This window comes from Peromyscus leucopus, chromosome X, assembly GCF_004664715.2.
Source record: "Peromyscus leucopus breed LL Stock chromosome X, UCI_PerLeu_2.1, whole genome shotgun sequence".
Taxonomy (NCBI): domain Eukaryota; kingdom Metazoa; phylum Chordata; class Mammalia; order Rodentia; family Cricetidae; genus Peromyscus; species Peromyscus leucopus.
Window position 1 is genome coordinate 46,132,279 of NC_051083.1, and position 22,473 is coordinate 46,154,751.

The 22,473-nt window shown below is 35.1% G+C and overlaps 1 protein-coding gene across 9 annotated transcripts in view; it reads left to right on the plus strand.

Annotated features, from left to right (window-relative positions):
* Dmd (dystrophin) overlaps nt 1–22,473 on the plus strand; it is a 2,209,767-nt gene that overhangs the window by 1,599,556 nt on the left and 587,738 nt on the right. For all 9 annotated transcript variants that reach the window (XM_028881805.2, XM_037198928.1, XM_037198927.1 and 6 more), the window contains one exon: nt 13,567–13,684. In XM_028881805.2, the coding sequence (XP_028737638.1) occupies nt 13,567–13,684 (118 nt within the window). The remainder of the gene's footprint in view (nt 1–13,566; nt 13,685–22,473) is intronic.

A 22,473-nucleotide genomic window follows, 5' to 3' on the forward strand; every position in this document is an offset into this window, starting at 1 on the left:
GCTCTGTAGACAAAGCTAGCCTTGAACTCATAGAGATACACCAGGCTCTGCCTCCCGAGTGCTGGGATTAAAGGAGTGTGCCACCACTGCCTGGCAAAATATTCTTAAATTATATTGAGTGTTAAAATACCTGGTTCACCATATTAAACATAATTTCTGCCTAAAATACTTTAATTCATATAGGTAAATCTACTGCTTTAATCACCCAAAGATTGGTTTACATAAATGTAATTATCCTCATTTTACAGATGAGTAAACTGATCCTGATTCTACCCTGAATTTGTAGCATGAACTGAACAGCTGTGTCAATTATTTTGATGATTCAAAACTTTGAACACTTGAAGATAGGAAAAGAAGACAATGTGGCTTGAATTCTTGTGATTATGCACATTGCTATAATAACCACTAAATAATCACTCATTTCTTCACGTCTCTTGATGTCTACAAGTAATGCCACAGAACAGTAGTATCTATTTCTCTCCATCAGTTCATTAATAGCTACAGTTGGAAATTAGTTCCAAGGTTCTTGTTTTGTTACCTAAATAAGTAGTGTCTCTAAAATATATTTAAAACATGAAAAGCCACAGGCTTGTATGATATCACAGTACATTAAATTCTTACTTCATAGAAGCACATGAACACTTAATTTCAGATCAGCAACACCAGTACCCCAAAGCTAAATGTGGTGGTGTATGCTTATAATCCAGTGTGGGATATAGTTAGAGACAGGCCCATCCTGGAGAGGTAGTTTGTTGTCCACCCAATAAATCACAAACATTGATCTCTGGATGTAATATAAGATTTTGTCTCAAAAAGTAAGGTGGAAAGCAATAGAGGAAGATACCGAAAGTGGACCTCTGTCTTCTGCCTATGCACACACACACACACACACACACACACACACACACACACACGTTTGTGAAAGGCTAAATATATTTTATTTTTGGATATGAACCATCAGTCCATATAAGGCCAAACATATTTTAACATAATATTCTGTTTGACAATTGATATTTGAAGAGGTTAGTAAAACTTTCGTATACTCCCTTTCCTAGAGAAAAGTGACTGCTGAATACTCATTTCTTATTATAAATAATATAGATCTAATACAATAAATGTTAGCTTCACAAAACATCGTAAAATTGCATAGATAATACCAATGCTGATAATAATCTTTGAATTTATATTTCTGGAGAAATTTCTATTTCTTCTCGTGTTCCAAAAGTCAGTTTATCAATTAAAGTAGGAATTTAATCATTGAATGAAATATTCTTTCTAAAATAAAATAACCATCTCTCTCTGCCCCATTCATCTTAATATATTATTGCAAATGAATTAAGCAAAATTATGTAATACTTCTCTTGGACAGTTTTATTTACAAGGAATGAAGCTGAATTTGTTTTTGCTGTGTGTAGTACAGTGATATTTTTTGAGCTTTTAAAAAAGGCACATGAAATTACATTTAAATTGTGTGACTTGTTTTCAGGACAAGAATCTTAACCAAAAGCAACAGATAAGGCTTTTTTGTGGGGCTGCTACTACTTAAGAGGTTCCCTTATGGAGCAGATATCGGATGCTGTGGTACAGGCCAATATTTCTGAAATGTCACTTTTATTGTAACATTCTTCTGTTCTAAACCCTCCAGCAACTCTCCGTTGCCTGTATTGTCTTTATTTTTTCTTTTGTTGTTTACAATCATCTCTGTCTCACTCCTGACCTATTTTATCAAAGTTATCATAATTCTCTTCACCACCGAGCTGGCCTTCCCTCTCTTTGCCGGTAAATCTCCTGTATTCTCACCCTGACATTTTAGGCTCAGTTCACTTTTTGTCCTATACTTTCTTCTCTCTCAGCACACAGTCATTAATAATCTTGTTTATCCTCCAAGTTCAGAGTTTGGCTTATCTATGACACTTGCCCTGGACATAATCTCATTAAAATTCCATTCTTCATCATCCCTCTAGGATAGAGTCTGTGCTCTGTAGACAGTTTCTTTGATCATTTCCCTAATATATTCTGTTAGTACATAACTATATGTGTGAGCACACCTGAGTGAATCTTCAGGTCATATCCCCAGTTGCACTGAAATTTCAGTAACTTGCCTGAGAATTCTGTTTTATGTCATCAAGCATGAGTCACAAGGCACAGTACTCACTGCTTCATATTATTCATGGAATTCTGTCAATAATTATTTCTACCTATATGATTGAACTGGACATAATTACTATAATATTTAGCCTTGTTTGTTTGGGGTTTCAGTGACCTTTATGCAGCATCCTTAGAATGCAAACTTGTGGATAGTCTGCACCAGGGAACACATCAGCAGTGCTGTCAGTTACATTTTGATGCTCATAATTTGTCATTTATCCTCTATTTCGTTAATGTGGCATGATTATGACTCAATTTGCTTTATAGGATACTCAGAATAGATAATACAATTTATCTTAATGAGCTAAAGTAATAAAGATTCCAAAATGGTGCTACTCAGGATGAAATAGATATTAATACTAAAAAAAAGTGAGCTACATAATCTCAAAATATGTATGTTCATAAGTTGCTTTGTCTTCTTCTGTATTTTAAGTTATATATAAGGAGAAAAAGTTATTTCAGTTTTTATTACTGGCTCATACACTAGAAGCTGACAAATGTGACGCACACGACAAAACTGTCTTTAGAAAGTCCTAGTTATCCTTTGTTAATATGCCAAATTTGCAGAACAATGGGATTTCAAGAAATGTGAACAATGTAGAGTAACTAATAGATCTAATGTTGAATAGCTAAAAATATCAGCCTTCTTTGTATCCATTTAGAAATGTATTTGCAAATTATTATCAACAAATTGTAGCCTAAAATTCTTTCTTCTTGACTTTGGAATTATACTTTATGATCCCCCATTTAGAACTCATTACTTCCTGGTGCTTATAACTGGGGATTTTACTTTTCTGCATGTCAAGGGTTTTATGAAATGACAAGTATATCAACTTTTAAGTTTCCTATTGCACAGTAACTTTAAATGGACTGTCTTTATTTATTTGAAAGCAAAAATAATTTTTCTTTCAAAATGACATGCTAATAGTAGATTAATTTGGCATTATACTATTCAGGGAAGGCATTAAATTTGATAGGCTAACAATTTTTAAGATGCTAAAAATCTCAACAAAAACAAAGCCATTGTTGCAGAGGGATAAAGAAATTCATTCCATGGACTATCCTACCACCAACTGAAAAAATTTTAGTAGTTAATAGTAGTGTCTTAAATAGTTGTTATATTTTACTTTCAATGATATCCAAATATAATTTTTACATTGAAGTACTAAAGGTTTGTTCTATAGTTTCATTAGTTTGTCCAAAATGTATTGCTCCTTAATAACCTATTTAAGCTAATTTTCCAAAGTCAACCACATAATAATTATTGTGTCAATTAAAAATTGAAAATGAATAAAAATGCTTTTATATTAGCTTATATAGCATTTATTTTCAAAGAATCTTAGGCTTGATAAAGCTCATTTGAAACATTCCTTTCTGTGACTTCCTCATGCATTTTCCTCCTTCTTGTGACTTATCTAATTTTTCTAAGGTTTAGGTGTAGTGTTAGTCCTTATATGTAGTCTCCTCTCATATACATCAAATGTTGCTGCTTCTTTACCTCATTCATTTTAAGAAGTGTTAATGTCATTACCATTCACATCAGTGTTTTTGCTGGCTTTTGTTGTTACATTCCAGTCTCTAACATTCCAGTCTGTAGCCTTAGCAGTTGACCAGCATGGACTCTTTCATTGCCACTGTCCAAAAGATCAACACAAAGGAAGAGAATCAGTCAAGGATAGTTGGGGCCCTTGGGAATTTCCACAACTCCAATCACTGAGTCATCTCCCTGGAGCTCTTTTTCAGTTTCGAATTACTGTTACTCTTTCCTTAGGTTTTCAAGCTCTTGAGAGAAAAGTTTCCCCATTCCAGTTTGAATGGAATCTTATTTACTATAAAAATCCTGACTAATTCTGTATACAATATTTTCTTGAAGCCCAAAGAGATTTCTCCCTCACCCTCAGAATGTAATTTTAAAGCTTGTGATTGGCCTTCTCAAAAATTGAACTACCCCTCCAGGAAATAAATAAGATACATTTACATGACATTTTTAATCATTGTTTAAACAATCAAGAATAAAATAAAATAAGGAGCCATTGCTTCAACCAAGACTCGCAACTTTTATTTTTTGCCAACCTAGGGGTTTTAATGACAGGGTCAAGTATAAAATTTGAAGGAAGATCCTTTGTTAAGAAAAAAATTAAAATTTTGTGAGTCATAAATGAAGATTGAGACCTTTTCCATTCATTTCAAATTCATGCAAGCTGACCCTGATTGAGGCCTCAGTCTATGGATGGAAATTGTCATTCAAAGAAGTTGCTTTAACTTGTTTGAATCATGCTCAATAGCTCTTGTTACTTCATCCAACCAGTCTAGTGGCTTATTACAGACAAAGAATTCTTTGTTACTTGCTTGATATACCAGTGATCTTAAGCTGCATGAGTAGAATGAGACCTTATGATTATCATTGCAATGTCTCCAAAATAATTGCCTCAATTGCAGTTTGAAAATAATAATGGCATCAAACTTAAATAATAAGGGACAGTGGTTTCTAAAAAGAGGTAACTGAAAATGCTACTGAATTGGATCTTAAATGGTCAACCCATAAAAGGCATGTTGAGAGCTATGTTTACTAATGTCTAGTAACTAATAAGTACATAAAAATATCATGGATTCATAATATGCTGTGTATTTAAAAAGTTAATGAGAAGCTTACTAGAAAAAGTACAGAAGTGGTTATATTATGACCTAAGGGAACATGTATCATATTAAGACACAGAGAAAGATTATAGGGGAAATATGTTTGTGAACTGAAAGTGTAAAGAATCCAGGGAGGTTGGAAAACCATTGAAAGTAAATGTGAATCTGACATCATATGAAGGAAATCAATGGTTGTGTGGAAATATGCCATTGTTGAAAAGCTGTTTGAGAGTCCTTATGCTAGAGTTCAGTGTTTTCCAAGCAAAGTTCCCAAGCAAAGCCCAACACATTAAAACATCAGTGAAGAACACTCTGTCGGAAGCCTGTTGTGCTGTATGGATTTCAATACATAGCACCAAAGGTCTTCAGTCACTTTCTAAAAGTAAAAGGCCCGTGCATTTTCATGGTTATCACAGTAGCTGTTAGTAATATCAATTAAATCATTTTGTGTAATTCAGATAGAGTGATAGGTAAGTGTCATTGAAGCTGAGCTCCTTACAAAGCAGCTCTTGGTTCATAAAGTTGCTTGGATATCTTTGCATGTGCCATATTTTTCCCTACGATAATGCCCATGTTTATTTTGATTTCTTGTGTACTGTTTGGTTCAGTTATTACTGCATTTTTTAAGAGAAAGGGAGTCTTTCTTATTCATCATTACATCACCTATCCCTTCTTCAGGTACATATTAGAGCTACTAAATAATATTTGTTGAAAGTCCCAATAGGGGACATCATACAAATGTTTGGCATCTGGTCTTCCAAAGTATCAACATGACAAATATCAAAGAAAGCATATACTTCTTTTCGATTAAAGAAGACTAAGAGGACATGAAAATTTAGGTCAGGAAACTAAAAGGTAACTACCATATTCAGAGTAAAGAAAGTGGTTAAGATTGTACTACTATAGCTATGTTTAATTGCCTGGCTTAGAAACAGAGCTAAGATCATAGAAAGGAAAGGCTTTGCTCTTTAAAAATAAATTCTGAGCTATTTAAGCATCAGCATACATGTTTTTCTTGTTTTGTACATTTGAAATTTTTAAATTCCTTTTTGATAAATTTTAAACATGGGTACTGTGTTTATATAATTTCCACATATACCTCTTATCTCTAACTCTTCCTCTGTCCTTCTCTCAAATTCATGAACTCTTTTAATTTTTGTTGCATACATATATAAAACATACACACAACATACTCTCATATATATATATATATATATATATATATATATATATTTGTTGCAATATAGATGTATCAACTTGTGTGCATAGCCCATATTTTATTGTTCTCTTCATTTTAACTAATTGTGGATTTCTGTAATTGTCTCTGCCACAAAAAGAAGCTTCTTTGATGGGAGATACGGCGATAATTATTTCAAATGAAATTAGAGACTATACTGGTTTAGGAAAATGTCAAAGGTAGGTTATCCTCTAATATATCTGACCACCAGCTTTGGATAATGGCCTATAATTACAGTGTCAAGCCTAATTTCTCTCCTGTTGAGCAATCATTTAAGTCCAATTAGGCAAGTTTGGTTTCTTTGAAGATATAGAAGTGAAAATTGTACCATTATGGTTATCTTGCCTTGCCAGTCATTGATATAGTTCATAGGCATCACATTTGGATAGGGTTATTTATTGCTTTTCACCCTTAGAAGCTTTCATAGCACCCGTATGAGAGATAGTCATCAGGAAGGAGATTTTCAGGTCAGTTCTAAGTTGATTCCTCCAAGTCTTGTGTTTGAAGTATGTGGTGTCTTCAGGAATTGGACTTACCTTCAACTTCTTAGAGGCAATCAAGAACAGTGGAAACATCACTCCTTGTCATATACCTAAAGGACTCATGATCCTACTCAACAGATTCTTGCTCAGCCGTGTTCACTGCCACCATATTCACAATAGCTAGGAAATGGAAACAACCTACATGTCCTTCAACAGATTAATGGACAACTAAAAGATAAAGACAAATTAAATCAGGAAATTCATAGGTAAATGGATGAAACTAGAAAATGACGTACTGAGTGAGGTAACCCAGACCCAAAAAGACAAACACCACATAATCTTCTATGTTATTTGTGGATTCTAACTCTGAATCTTTAAGTCTGAGTATATAACCTGAGGAAATAGCAGAAACTAGAAAAGTTAAAACAAAAGAAAGGCAAGGGGAGGCTATATGTGGTAGAGAAAAGGAACTACAGAGATGACAACATATTTTGTCAAAGTTGGAAATGGGAAAACCAGGAAGAGCAGGATTGTGATCAAGTCTTGAAATGTAGCTCTGAGTGGCATGACATTCAATATGAATCCCATGATTGCATGAAACTCATGACAATCCTCGTGACCCAGTATCCCAAATGCGGAAGTTACAGATATATGCCATCATATTCTGCTTAAGAGACATAATATTTTCAATTTTTCTTGAGTTGTTCAGAAATGAAATGTAGTATTTTGTGCACAGATTTTATTCACACATACACATACACACAAACACTGACTGATGTAGCAATATGTTAACTATAAATCTGTGTGAAGAGAGCAGGGGAGTGCTTTGAGTTTTTTTTGTATGTATTTCTGAAAGTTTGAAATCACATGAAAATATTCATTGATAAATAATGTATTTGATGAGTCATGGACAAAATGATAACCACAGTTAGGAAGTGATTATGAAGAAATTGTCAGTAGACATGATCATACTTAGAGAATAAGTAAGGAAGTTGTGCCACATAGGAAAATATTCAAACTGGTTAAAAATGGGAGAAATGAGGAAGTGAAGGGCAACCCAGGCAAATTTGCGTTTAGCCAGTCTATTTGGAGAAGCAGCTGACAACATGGACGGTAAGACGGCAAAGTGAAGGTGCTCAATGTGATAAGGGTAAAGCATTGTCAGCTACAAAAAGGCTACAGGGCGGTAGCTACCCCAACCAAATGTTTATCACCTTCCGTATATGACATGGCACCACAAACTGTTCTACCCGCCAGTCTTTATGAGTATTTTTATTTTTTATTTTTTATTTTTTTTTTGGTTTTTTTCGAGACAGGATTTCTCTGTGTACCTTTGCGCCTTTCCTGGAGCTCACTTGGTAGCCCAGGCTGGCCTCGAACTCACAGCGATCCGCCTGGCTCTGCCTCCTGAGTGCTGGGATCAAAGGCATGCGCCACCACTGCCCGGCTTAAAGCTATAATGTATAAGGATCTTTATCACCATAGTTAAGCTTAATTCTATTAAAATCATCATGGCAATTTGTTGTCAATGAAACTATAGGAAGGATATTTTAATTAGGAAAAAACCTGTGTTAAGACCTTTCCTTAGATATATAAAAGATAAATATTTAATTCAGTCTAGATTTTTCTATTTTAGTATTATTTAGGTATAATTCCTTTTTAAAGGAGTGTGGTAATAGATTTTTTTCTAAGAACCTAAAATGACCTACTTTATAGTATATATAGTTTTGGTGTTTAACTTCCTTTTTATAGGATTGCTATTTATAACTACTTCCCTCAACCCTGGGGGGATTTAATAGGATTAAACTCTTCTGATTCACTTTGTATTTGAAGTTATTTTTTCCCTCCACCTTTGCTCAGCTAGTGGAATCCATGATGAATTTTCATCTCCAAGGGGTAAGCTGTTTGTAGTAAAGTCTGATACCTGCCTTAGATCTCCTTAGAAATAGCATCAGTTCCTTCCTCTTCCTGTGTTTTGTTTCTTGTATAGTGATAGAATGCATGTAGACACAATAACTTATAATGCTTAAGTACTGTTAAGCATGTAATGGCTTTAGTTTTGTTCATGTAAATATGCAAAACAATATCTTGGCTTATAGCAGAGAAATAAATAAGATCACTTAGCATTCTACTTGTTTAGCAGTAGTAAGACTACAATGAGAAAGGTGAAAAATAGAGACACCCTGAGTTCAACTCTGGATGGAGATTAGAGTCACAGTGTATTTTAGAGGGTAATATCTGGTAAGAACAGCAGATGCAGACACAAAATGGAATTTGGAAGATAGATAACTTCGAATAATGACTTAATCTAGTGTTTTCTGACATTTGGGTAGTACTATAGGAGACAAATAAAACGCTTTGCATTTGACAAGCTGTGGAATTCATTTAAGTTGCTGAGTCAAAGAAATTATAGAAACAAATAAATAAAATATACATAAAGAGAAAATAAATAAAAACCACCTTTATTCACATTATATTATAGTGTTGTTTCTCACAAAATGTCCTTTAGTTATTATTTTATAATATATTAATGAAAAATACTTGAATGCATTCATTATTTAGATCTTTTCTTTTTTCTATAAAGAAAATCAAAGAATGCTCTTATTCTACTATATAAAAATACTACAAAAGGAGAATATTAGTGTCTAGCGAATTCCACAGCAAAATACACTATTATGCAGATTGTTTTTGAAATGGATGTTTATGTGCCTTGACCTATGGGTATAATAAAAATGTGTGATTTTGCTCAGGAAGGTACAGCTATATTATAGTTGTGAAGGTCTTTCTGTTTTTCCGAGGTTTCTTTAAAGCATGTAATTACTAATCTTCTTGGGTGCTTACAAAGCACTTGTCTGTCAGTAGAATTAGAGAATCACCCAACTAGAGAACAGGTTTCACAATAGCAAGAGATGAATTTTGTTCATTAGAGAGGAAAATGGCTTGTTTTAAGCCTAAATTGACATGCTTGCTAATTTCAGCAGTAAAAGCTGTTCCTTGTGGTCAGGTTTAATTTAGAGTCTCAGAAAATTCAAGTGAAAGTTGATGGAGTTACTTTTACAACACATTTCACAAAGGAACTTGAAAATCCTAAAGATGAACAAGAGTAGGGCAAGCATCAAGTAATATGTCTGCAAGTAAAAAGCAAAGAATGGTATGAACATTTAAGACTGAAATAATATGAAATAAAAAAATCTGATGGTTACTTCTCAAAACTTTTCAGTTATTGAAAATAACTTTCCCTAGTTCTACAACCATAACAAATAAATTTGTTCACTGCCACATCCATAGCCCCTAGAAGATCTAGGATTTGAAAAAAAAATGTACTAACATAATTGAAGAAGTAAATGAATGCATGGATTTATATCCTTTTAACTACATGCACTTGCTTCTTAATCTAATTCGAGGTGAGTGCTTGAAATTACCTGTAGTTTTAGGGGTAACATTTAAAAATCATCTATTGACCATAATCCTGCAGTTGAGAAGAGACCTTGCTAAAGCAACTTTACAACTTGCTGTGTTACAGATGATCAACTTTTCACATTCTAACTCTGAAATATGTCTTATTTTACAAAATCTATCTGCAATTGTTGTTCCTACTTTAAATTTTGTTCAGCACTGTCCAACTTACTTATGCTACTTACTTCAATAGCTGTCTTTGGCAATTTGTTCCATATTTCAAACACACTTTTATATAAAGAAACCATAAAAGTTAGAAACCTGAAAATTGGATTTTTCTTCTGAGCAATCACAACTTAGAAATGCAGAAGATTTGTTAAAAGCTAGCCCCTCCAATTTTTTTCAAAATACAAAGAAATATGCTCTAAATAATTGTACAATGTTTGAATAAGTTTCTCATACTATTTGAATATTACAAGAAATCACAGATTAAATCTGAAAGCTGATCTCCTTACCTATTCACAAAGGAAATGCTAAAGGAATGATCCAGATTTGCCCTTTCCAAAACCAAAATCCTTAGAAAATTATCTGGTGTCAAAGGGCATAAGAGATAAGTAAGGTTCAGAAATATTACTAGCTACCAAATTTTATCTCTTCACTTTTATTAGCAATACATTTAAAGTCCGACAACTTCTAATTTAGTTATTAAGAGAACAAAAATAAAAGATGCATTCCAGCCTGGGAAACAGGTCGGCTAACAGGTAGCTCTTCACTTCACCCTCTGCTTCTCCAAATCCAATCTACCAGTCTCATCCCCGGCTCTTCTGCAGCAGACTCCCTTCTTCCCTACCCTCCTCTCCATTGGACCATACAAATCTTTCCCTCCTAAGCTCCCTCCCCTGACTCATTGATTTATTCCTACCCCCAACTCTAACAGGCACTTTCTAGGAGCCCACAGGCCACTTTGACCAGGGAAACAGGTCTTCACTTTTATTGGAAAAGAAGTCAAAGTCTCTTTAATTGCAGATGATGTGATAGTATACATAAGTGACCCTAAAAGTTCTATCATGAAGTTTCAACAGCTGATAAGGACTTTTAACAAAGTAGCTGGATAAAAAATTAACTTACAAGAATGAGCTCTCCTATATACAAATGATAAATGGACTAAGAAATTAGGGAAGCAACATCTTTCACAATAGCCTCAAATAATATAAAATATCTTGGCACAACTTTAACCAAGCAAGTGAAAAACATGTATGGCAAGAGCTTTAAGTCTTTGAATAAATACACTGAAGAAAATATCAAAAGATGGAAAGATCTCCCATGCTCATGGATCATTAGGAATAATATAGTAAAAATGGTCTTCCTACCAAAAGAATTTACAGATTCAAGGCAATCCCCACCAAATTCCAACAGATCTTTAATTCTTCATAGACCTTTAAAGGATAACTTTCAGATTCATATGGAAACACACACACACACACACACACACACACACACACACACACACAAAAAAAGGATAGATAAAATAAGCCTGAATATTCTAGTGTCTTTGATACAGGAAGGCACTCTGAACCTAAACACCAACATGGCCACAAAACCCCTGATGCTGCCTGCAGCATATACTGGTGTGATGCGGCCACAAAGTTTGTGGGAGTAACTAGTCAATGTCTCATTTGACTGAAGGCCTATTTCATGACATGAAACTCATACTTGGCATTGCTAGGGTGACCAAGAATCCAAGAATAGATACTCTAGGAACCTAGGGTAAAAAAAAAAAAAATAAGAAATGCACATATAACATCTGTCAGAGTGGTTGTTAATAAATAGAAATTATTGTTTACTTCACCAAATTAAAGTAAAATCTAATAAGTTTCAAAAGCATAACAAAGTAGATTGATTTTTCCACATATTTTGGTCATATTTCTAAGATTTGGCCCATTGGATATAGAGACTAAGATGGCAAATAGAGGGGATTGATACTTGAAGGCAAAAGGGAGTAATTACTGATTAACATTTATACTTAAAATGTTTTTAATGTTGAACTTATTTCACATGATTTTACAAAAGTCACTCTTAAATTAAAATTAATTATATAAGTGTTTCAGAGATGGCTCAGTGGTTATGAGTGCTCGCTGCTCAACCATGAAGATTAGAGTTTGCATTTCAGCTTCCAGGGTTCCAGCTTCCAGAATGTCAGCCTTCAGAGTTCCAGCTTTCAGTGTTCTAACTTCTGGGATACCAGCTTCCAGGGTTCCAGCCTCCAGGGTTCTAGCTTCTAGGAGTCCAATTCTACGATTCCAGCTTCCAGGATTCCAGTTTCCAGCATTCCAGCTTCCAGGGTTCTGGGATTCAGGGTTCCAGCTTCCAGAGTTTCAGCTGCCAGGGTTCCAGCTCCCAGAATTCCAGCTTCCAGGGGATAAAGAAAAGAGAATCACTGAGGCTTGCTGGTTGCCAGTACATCTGAAAATAATGAGCTATACATTCTCAGAAAGACCCTATCTCAAAGTACTAAGGCAGAGAGCGATAGAGGAAGAAACCTGAATGTATGACCTCCATGTGCACAGACGTGTACATTTACCACATACACCACATATACACCAAAATATTTATATAAAGGAAGACTCCAGGGGCTAGAGTTTAAGTGATGCTATCCAAACATTTATAATCATATGGTGAAGTACATAATTTATTAATAATGAGTATTACCAGCTCTTTATTAATTCATTAAGTCTGAAATGGATCAAAGAAGTTTGGTGATTTCTTTTTATTTTAAAAAAGTTTTTTTTTTCATTTTACATACCAATCCCAGTTCCCCCTCCCTCCCTTTCTCCCCCCCCCACCTCACCCCATCCCATCTACCATCCATTCCTCAGGAATCCACAAGGATGACACCATCTAAGAATCCTAGCAATAATGGAGAGGGTGCCTGAACTTACCTTCCCCTATAATCGGATCAGTGACTTCCCTAATTATCATCATAGAACCCACATCTAGTACCTGATGGAAGCAGATGCAGTGATCCACAACCAAGCACTGGGCTGAGTTCCTAGACTTCAGTTGAAGAGAGGGAGGAGGGGTCACAGGATCAAGTGAGGTCAAGATCATGATGGGGAAAACCACAAAGTTTGATGATTTTTATGGATAGGCAATTTTAAGGAAACTTTCTGCAGTTCATATATATCACCATCTCATTTTGTATGTAATGAATTTCAGGTACAAAGAAATTAAATAATATGTCTTAAATGATATATGAGATTTTTCTGTTTCTAAAATACATATTCATGTTAATTCTGCAGGTTGATGAGATTACAAATATAACCAACTCTTTTAAAATACACTGTCATGAATCAAAATTACATTTCTTAGAAGTTTATTTACACAAACCCAGATGCTCTGAAATTATTCCATCTTGGTTCTTAGGTAGAGAGACAAGTCTCTAATAAGATTTTCATTTGAAATCATCTTATATCTAAGAATGAAACACATTTCACATTCAGTTATTTTCCATGAAGCCTTACAAACTGGAGATTCATATCCTGTTACATCTTTTGATTTCTAGAAGTATTTTGGATGATTTGAAAATAGTACTTTTCCTTTATGCTGTATAAAAGGAATATACAATACCGGAGAACTCCCAACGTAACAGATATTTTCTTCTTTCAGGCAACACTACAAGATTTGGAACAGAGACGTCCCCAGTTGGAAGAACTCATTACTGCTGCCCAGAATTTGAAAAACAAAACCAGCAATCAGGAAGCTAGAACAGTTATTACTGATCGAAGTAAGTCTTTTAATGGGCCAGTGAAAGTTAAGGTCAGATGCATGAAACACTAAATAACAGCTCAAAGTATAGAAAATACTTGTATATAATAACTATTGTACTGAAATACTTGTATATGATAGCTATTGTACTGAAGAATATTTTCAGTATATAAAGTAATCCAATAACTGAATATAATTCCAGTGAATTGAAAATTTATGAATTTCATGAAGTTAGGGCTTATGTAGTCTCAAGGCACTGCATGGTGAATGTGCTGAACATAGTGTGGAGGGTTATTGTCTCCTTCATTATCATCGATCTGAGATGATGTTCAAGGAGATACCAATCCCTCTCTCATAGTCTTGCTTGTTGGGCCAAGCTGACACTTGTTTCCTAAACCATCTGTTAGGTCTGTCTGCAGTATCCCACTAATAGCTATCATTTACTAGGTATCTTATAAGTATCAGATAAAGTATATGTACATATCAATTCTTTACGAAGTCACTTTATGCAATTTCATAGTATCTTTTTGGTATATAAGTAATTGGTTCCAAGTTACTCAGATTGTTCACGCTTTTGAAACAAAAAGCATAGCTTAGAATTTACAAGTGTCCTTATAATTTGACAGCCTGTTCCTTTGAGTACTTTATTACTTCTTTTTTGTTGTTGTATGTAATATGATCAGTAGAACTAAATATATTTATGTTCTGTAGTTATGTATGGCTTGATTCACTTCCTAGAGACACTCACTGTCTCTTTCATTTGTAGTGGTGTTAATTTAAATAGCCTTGTCACAGTTGGGAAATCTAAATTCTGATCATTGTTCAAACTATGAATTTGTATACAAACCAATGTACCAGGTGAACAACATTAACCACTGTGACTAGTAAGCTCTCACATCTTGCTGGATTTCTATAATAGAAGTTTACTTGTTTATTCTGTTACAGCCCCAAAATACTATGAAATCATCTGAAAACCCAAATTTCTTCCATCTTTTTGTATCCAGAACATCTTAGGTATTTAACAGGCAGATATGAAATGAGTATTGATCATGAGAATTCATCATGAGTCAACCCTAAAAGTAGTATGCATTCATTTTTATAACCTGTTTTTGTGTCATGTGACATGAGCCCATGTCTGTAAAGATAGTGTGGAAGTAGTACCAGTATTGAGCCCAGAAAGAAGAGAAACAGATTTGGAAAGAAACTAGGCCATTTCTCCTACCACTAATTTGGAAAAAGAAGAACAATGATTGGTTCTATTGTTCTACATTAGATTTCAAGATGTCATTTTTGTATCCAGCATGACAAGAATAATGTGATGGCCAACAGTGTGTTGTTCAATTGATAGATCAGAACTTTCCTTCCCCAAAGTGGAATCTAATAGTTCTCTACCAGGTTGCAATATACCAGGTCAAAAAAGTAAATCTTAATATGCAACTACTTTGTTTCTTGCCTGAAAAAATATAAAAATTTGGTAAAGATATTTATGCAAATCTGACCAGACTCTTAGTCATTTGTTATTTTGCTAATGAGAACTAAATTCCTTTCCCTAAGAGAAAATTAGGATTAATATATATATATTGCTATATCTGTTCAACGTCAGATACGGATTTTCCATTATGCCTTGCAATCTTTTTTCCTCTGTTGTGTTTACATTTTTTTCATGATATGGATTACAATTGAACGACTGGAGGGCAGGTGCGTGTTTCTCTGCCAATATCAAGTGATTCGAATAACTGTTTTTCTAAGCTTTTGTCTTTTAGGAATGAGACCTTTATAAATAATTGCAGCATAAGGGACCAATTCTAATTTAAATAGTCTGTTGAAACATGTCATGCTGGTTATTAAAGCATAACCTGGAATCTGACTTCTGAACATTCATTTATAGAGTTGCTAATGCTGCTACTAGGATAATGTTGGCAAGATATGTTTGTCTAAACAATGTCATTTGTAGCCCTGCTGTGTTCTAATTTATCTCCCTATTTCAAATCTATGAAATAGGATGGAAAATCAATACCCACAAAGTTACATTACTGCTCAAAATATATTTTTTCTTCATATAAATTTGGTTTTAAAGGATAGGTTAGGAATAAAATATTTGCTCATAAAGTTGTATTTGTCCATTAATGGTTTTGATCTTCCTTTTTATTGCCCTATACCTTCTAGAAATTCTTAAAAATAATCATTTTAATAGAGGAAATATTTAATACATATGATACTATATTGAAACATTTCCCTACTTGGTAAATCCCAGCTCATAGCACTGCACAGTTTGGAGAATATATATGTGGTTATAAGATTTCATCAAGAGCAAACCCAGTGAATAAGCATTTTTCTCACTGGTAGTAATAGACCTCAATAATTAAGCCTACAAAATAACAACATGTTTTATTATATTGGTCATACTCATATTTTACTGTAAGTGTAAAGGTAAATTTCCTTACAAGTGAGTTCAGATGAGACATTAGGTGTTCAGATTGCTTATTTTTTCTCCGGTTCTTTCGCTGCTGAATTTGTCAACCATTCCTGGTCATTTTCTTCTTCAAAGGGACTGGGTCAAGGGACCAAAAGCACATAAAATAAGAATGATTTGACATTGTTTCCCCAGAGGTATCTGAATTATGCAAAATTCTTGTCCGTGCCCATTAATATTGCAAAGCATAATATATACCACGATACCTTGCATAGCAGTGCAGAGGATATGGAAAGAAAGATCCTGCTTTATTATTCTGTTCATTTCACAACTAATACTGGCCAATGTTATTCTCCTAACATTTGTATTTGTAGCTTTTTCTTCCATAATCCCTACCACTACAATCCTGAAGCCATCACATTCCATAACAAAAGCACATACAAGATTTTTAGAGCAAGCTGCCTGGATTGGCCATTTGGCTTTGTTATCTTGGATAAAAAGACTAATCTCTGTAAATTTCTGACCTCAGTTTCCTTTTCTATAAAATTGAATTACTTATATATGCCTTGGTGAATAGCATATGCCATACTTAGAGCAGAACCCTGGTCAAACCTCAATGAGAGTAAGTGTCAGCTAGTGCTATTTTAATTATAATCTGTTTGCGTTATTTGAATGCATATTTGAACACTACCTAATGAACTTTTAGTAGCTTTTTGTTTATCTCATTACCAAAAAAGCAGCAATTCAAAATACTTAACAGTGAATACTGCTTGGAAAACATGAAATAAGTTCTGTAGATAAAATGAAATGATTAGAGAAAATTTTATCTGAGTAGTAAGGAAATTTATGTAAGTTGTTTCACTTCACTGTTTGCTATAAATGAAGGAGGTGCTTATTAATGTTACCATTTTTGAGATAGAAAATTAAGTCTTTGGAAATATCAACTAATTTCTTGGAGGAGGTTAGGAAGATGATACATGAACAACTATAAGTCAAGCCCATGTCTATATGACATTAAGACTTTTAATAGGTAAAACTGAAAAAGCTGGTTAGTCAATATTTCATCACAGTGGCAGAGGAACTTACCATATCTCACCCCTCCTTGAAAAGTTATCAGCAGTAAATTGTAGCTGAGGGAAGAAGACTAATTTTATTTAGTGGGATAGTGACTAGTAAGTTGCCCAGTCTCCAAGTAAATAAACCCCAGCCTATGCTCATATAAGGAAGCCTAATTAAACAGTGAATTAGAAAAGTCCTGAAACTACGAAAGGGACTTTTGGGGAATAAGTAGGCTGCTCAGTGTGAGTAGAAATGGTATCATTTAATAGTGAGAATAAATATAATTTAAAGTACATTATGTATATTATGAAATTGAACAGAAATAAAATATTTTTTTCAAAAGGAAAGGCTAGCTAGTCAAAGAATAGGAAGGATTATGTGTTTGAAAGAGAACTTTTCCTAATGGAATTTCTTCCCTAAGAAATGATTCTCTTAGATGATGAAGTCTGAGGCAAATAATAGTTGTATGAATCTCTGTTGTCTATAAGACCTTGTTGCTGAAGACACCATATATTTAAATCATAGAACATGGAAAAATCAAGCTGACATGAACATTCATCCTCAATGGCTTAATTTCCACAGTGCTGAAAGATGCTACGCATGCTACTGGAGGAGAAAAGTAATGACCAGTCTTACATTCTATAAACCCTTTGACCTACAATAATGACTGACCTGGCAAGACATGCCCAGGATACTATAGTGGCACAAACATCATTAGAGTAACCAACCATTTTCAGCTTGGATTTAAGACCAGTTCTACCAGATGAAACCCATACCTGGAACCATAATCAGGATAACTACCTATAGTTAGACTTTCCATATGTCCTAATGGAGACCCCACTACCATTATTCTGCTAAATGGGCATGGTGTTAAGTGAACTTCTAATGACTTATCGTTATAGAAAACATCAGCACTTCTCTCAACTCTCATCTGAAGAGCTTGTATTTGTAGTAGGTGTTGATTAACATGCTGACCCACAATTGACCTAGGTTCAGAGAATAAGAGACTATAGAATGTTCAGCCCCAACAAAAGCATGTATTCTATACCTTCCTCCCCAACCCAAAGTTCAGAGACCACTAGGGGAAGATGGGGTGGAAAGATAACAGTAGATAACTACAAGGAAACATTTTTTTTTGTCACAGCAGAGCAGCTTCACGTATAAACTTACAGCAGTTGGAACAACATGTACAAATCCTGTGTAAGCACAAGCCAACTAGCAGAGTTAGGCATACAGCCCACCCCTATCCATTGCACTATTGGCAATTGTTAGCTACTAGGAGAGGAAGAGTCAGTTTTCTCTAAGAGTAAGTTTACCATGTAAGACCACATATATAAGACCACACATCCAACAATTGGTCTTAAAGGAATTTTTTAAAATAGGACCCAAAATAGGATGGATCAGTGGGGGAGGGGTGAATCTAGAAATAGTTGGAAGAAGGGAGTAAATATGATTTAAAATAAACTACTCGGTAGAGAAAAACAATGACATCATGAGGTTTGCAGGCGAATGGATGGATCTAGAAAAAATCATCCTGAGTGAGGTAACCCAGACTCAGAAAGACAAATATGGTATGTACTCACTCATAGGAGGATACTAGATGTGGAACAAGGATGACTGGACTGCTACTCATATCACCAGTGAGACTACCTGTAAAACAGGACCCCAAGAAAGACAAGGAAATCACCTAATGACGGAGAAATGGATGAGATCTACATGAACAGCCTGGACATGAGTGGGAGCAATGAACAGCGAGGGTAGAGGGAAAGAGAGCAGTAGATCCCACCTGGATCAAGAACAGAGAGGGAGAACAAGGAATAGGAGACCATGGTAAATGAAGACCACATGAGAAAAGGAAGAAGCAAAGTGCTAAAGAGGCCCACAGAAATCCACAAAGATACCCCCACAAAAGACTGCTGGCAATGGTCGAGAGACAGCCGGTACTGACCTACTCTGGTGATAGGATGGCCAAACACCCTAATAGTTGTGCCAGAAACCCCATCCAAGGACTGAGGAATCTGGATGCAGACATCCACAGCTAGGCCCCCGGGTGGAGCTCTGGGAGTCTAATTAGCGAGAAAGTGGAGGGTTTATATGAGCAAGAATTGTTGAAACCAAGGTTGGATAAAGCACTGGGACAAATAGCCAAACAAATGGAAACACATGAACTATGACCAAAGGCTGAGGGGCCCCCAACTGGATCAGGCCCTCTGAATAGGTGAGTCAGTCGATTGGCTTGATCTGTTTGGGAGGCATCTAGGCAGTGGTACCATGTCCTGGGCTCGCTGCATGAGATAGCTGTTTGAAACCTGGGACTTATACAGGGACACTTGGCTCAGTCTGGGAGGAGGGGACTGGACCTGCCTGGTCTGAGTCTATCAGGTCGATCTTAGTCCTCGGGAGTGGCCTTGATCTGGAGGCAGTGGGAATGGGGGGTAGGCTGGGGGGAAGGGGAGGGGGGCAAGAAAGGGGAGAACAAGGGAATCTGTGGCTGTTATGTAGAACTGAATAGTATTGTAAAATAAAAAAAAAGAATTAAAAACTAAAAAAAGTGTTTAAAAAAATAATACTCTCAAATAATGATTTTTTAAAAAGCCATTTCTAACCTGATTGCAAAGTCCAGGAAAAGCTGTTAGAAAGATGAATATTGAACATGGTACTTGGCAGTGCTCTGAAATTATTTACTACTTTGCTGAAGATTTGGGCTTGAATTCAGTATCCAAAACGAGAGTCAGAACCTGTCAACCTCTCCTCACTTGGGAGTAACATAGAAGTGTACTTTTCTCTCCACCTTATTCATAGTATGTGCATCACATCCATGGAATCAGATTGTTAAACTGGAAGCTGCTAGAGTTATGGAGGTACTTCTGACTACTGCCATTTTGGCTACTTTCTTTGCTTTCACCACTTATAGAGAATGATTTGGGATCCAGCCAAGTCCTTACTTAATACCACTCATTGTGGTCTTGCTTATATTTTTCCTATATGTAGAAGAGACAAATCCTCCTTTACCTCACCAATTTACACTCAAAAATGTGATATATAGGAGTATGAACTCCCTTCCTGGAGACCCAGCCATGCAACAGCTAGAAAACACTCTTACCCTTCTCTGCTTGTGGTTCATATTGCTGGTCAGCTTCACATTCATTATAGCCAGAAAAATGGGGCGCTTGTGAAACAGGTACATCTAGTTAGGTGATAACATTGACTAGGACATCGTTGACAGCTGTGACTTAGCATGTTGGCAAGAGTGTGGTAGCTGGTCTTTGTATTCTCATGTATTGGCTTCTAGTCTGGATCAGACTGCATCTTAGCCATTTACATAGGATCACTTCATTCGAGTTCATCCTCAAGACTTGGAAAACCGTGATTCCCCTTTCTCTTGTTCATAATTGTACTTATATTTACACTGTGGGAAAAAAGATATGAATCAACATAAATAGAAATTATCCTAATTAAAAAGCAGTTGGTTTACTTTTCTAATATAAATATACGGCACATTCTAGATACTCAAAATGGACCATCATGGGGAGAGAAAGTTCTTAGAGTGGCAGCTTGAGGGGATTTGAGTAGTATAGTGCAAGGCCATGAGTCAACCAAACCAGGAGGACTACTGAAAGAGTACATAAGTCTTTAGAAAGAGCTGTTTCTTTAGAGTTATTTTTCAGCTATAACTTTTCATACCAGTCCAAAATTCTCTGATAAATTTGGTAACATCATATACATTTTAAGAGAAAGAATTCACATTATATTGCTTAAAGACCTCATCCAGAGGACAGCATATGGGAGAATATTCACTGAATGAGAATTGAAAATTCTCTCTCAAGAATTGTTTGAATTAACAGACAGTTTTATAGAAGATTTTTCAACTCATCATTCATTGCTACAACCCAATGCATCAAATCCTTTGTGGCAAAATAAAGTCTGTGTTATTCCATATATATTTTTAAAGAATCTCTATTGTTTATGAAATGCTAGTCAATATTTTCTTCCCAGGTATTTCCTATTAAAGGTTTGCTTATTTTAGAAATAGTGTAGTCTACCATATAAATTTTCTTCTTTTGACATGGAACACCTGCTGTCAATCTGTTGTAGCTACATGGAACTTTCAAAATTTATACCTACCAGGATGTCCTGGCAAACAAAGAGTACAGTTCAGTTCAGCAAACATTTGAATGTTTGCTTGGTGCCAGGTAAATCAGAGGCTATAGAGAGGATAAAGAGAGAAAGAACCTTCTGTCTTTTCCTTAAAAGAGCTTGTGATCAAATGTTGGTACTTGGACAAGGTACTGGCAAGGCAGTCCAAAGTAAAGCATCATTACAGACTGAGAAACAGCAAGAAAAAGGGACTTTGGGCTCTGAGTGACAGGGCTTCTGATTTTTTTCTAAGAGAAAGTTATATTTACTCTAGTAATGAATATGACTTTGAAAATCAAGATATTGAAGAGAATAGAATATTTAGGAAAGGAATGACAGAAGTATTCATACTAAGAGCTGTGATAGTGATGACATGAGTTGAATTTGTGGAGATAGAATTGTGTGTAGTGCAGGCCATAAGAGAACAGTGGCAGTTGGGTAGTTTAGAAATTACCTGTGGTAACAGTTTCCTGTTTAGAAAGTCTTTTTCTGTACCAAATGAGTTCAAGGATATTGCCCACTTTTTCTGTCATGTACAGTGTATCTGGTTTTATGTTGAGATATTTCATCCATTTGGAGTTGAGTTTTGTACAGGGTAATAAGTATGGATCTATTTGGATTCTCTTACATACAGCCATCCAGTTGACCCAGCATGTTGATTAATAGAATCTAATGAAGACCTAGACATAAATCCACACACCTATCAACACCTGGGTTTTGATAAAGAAGCCAGAAATACACACTGCAAAAGAGACAATATCTTCAATATCATAAATTATTGAGTGTCCATGCCCCTTAACCAAACAGGATGGTTTGGACTCATCACCCCCATTGTTTTGAGCCTGTGGAGAGACAGCACATTGTGCCAAAGAATATGGGTCAGAGTATAGTATGACCTAGATGAGCAGCAACAATAAATCTATGAATCCTTGTTTGGATAAAGGCAGAGTAACTAAAAGATTAAACAAATATCTCACTTTCTGAGTGTAACAGTGGGAAGCAGTATTTCTGTACCCTTGCCACTATCATCACTTATTTAAAAAGAGAAAAGTCTTTTCATTCCTATTTAGTAGGAACAGTAGTAGTAGTAGTAATAGTAGTAGTGATAGTAATATTTATTTTCTTTCAACATTAGTTTTTAAAGATTTTAAATTATTAATTTGTATGCATGTTCATTTGTGTATGGTTATGTGCACATG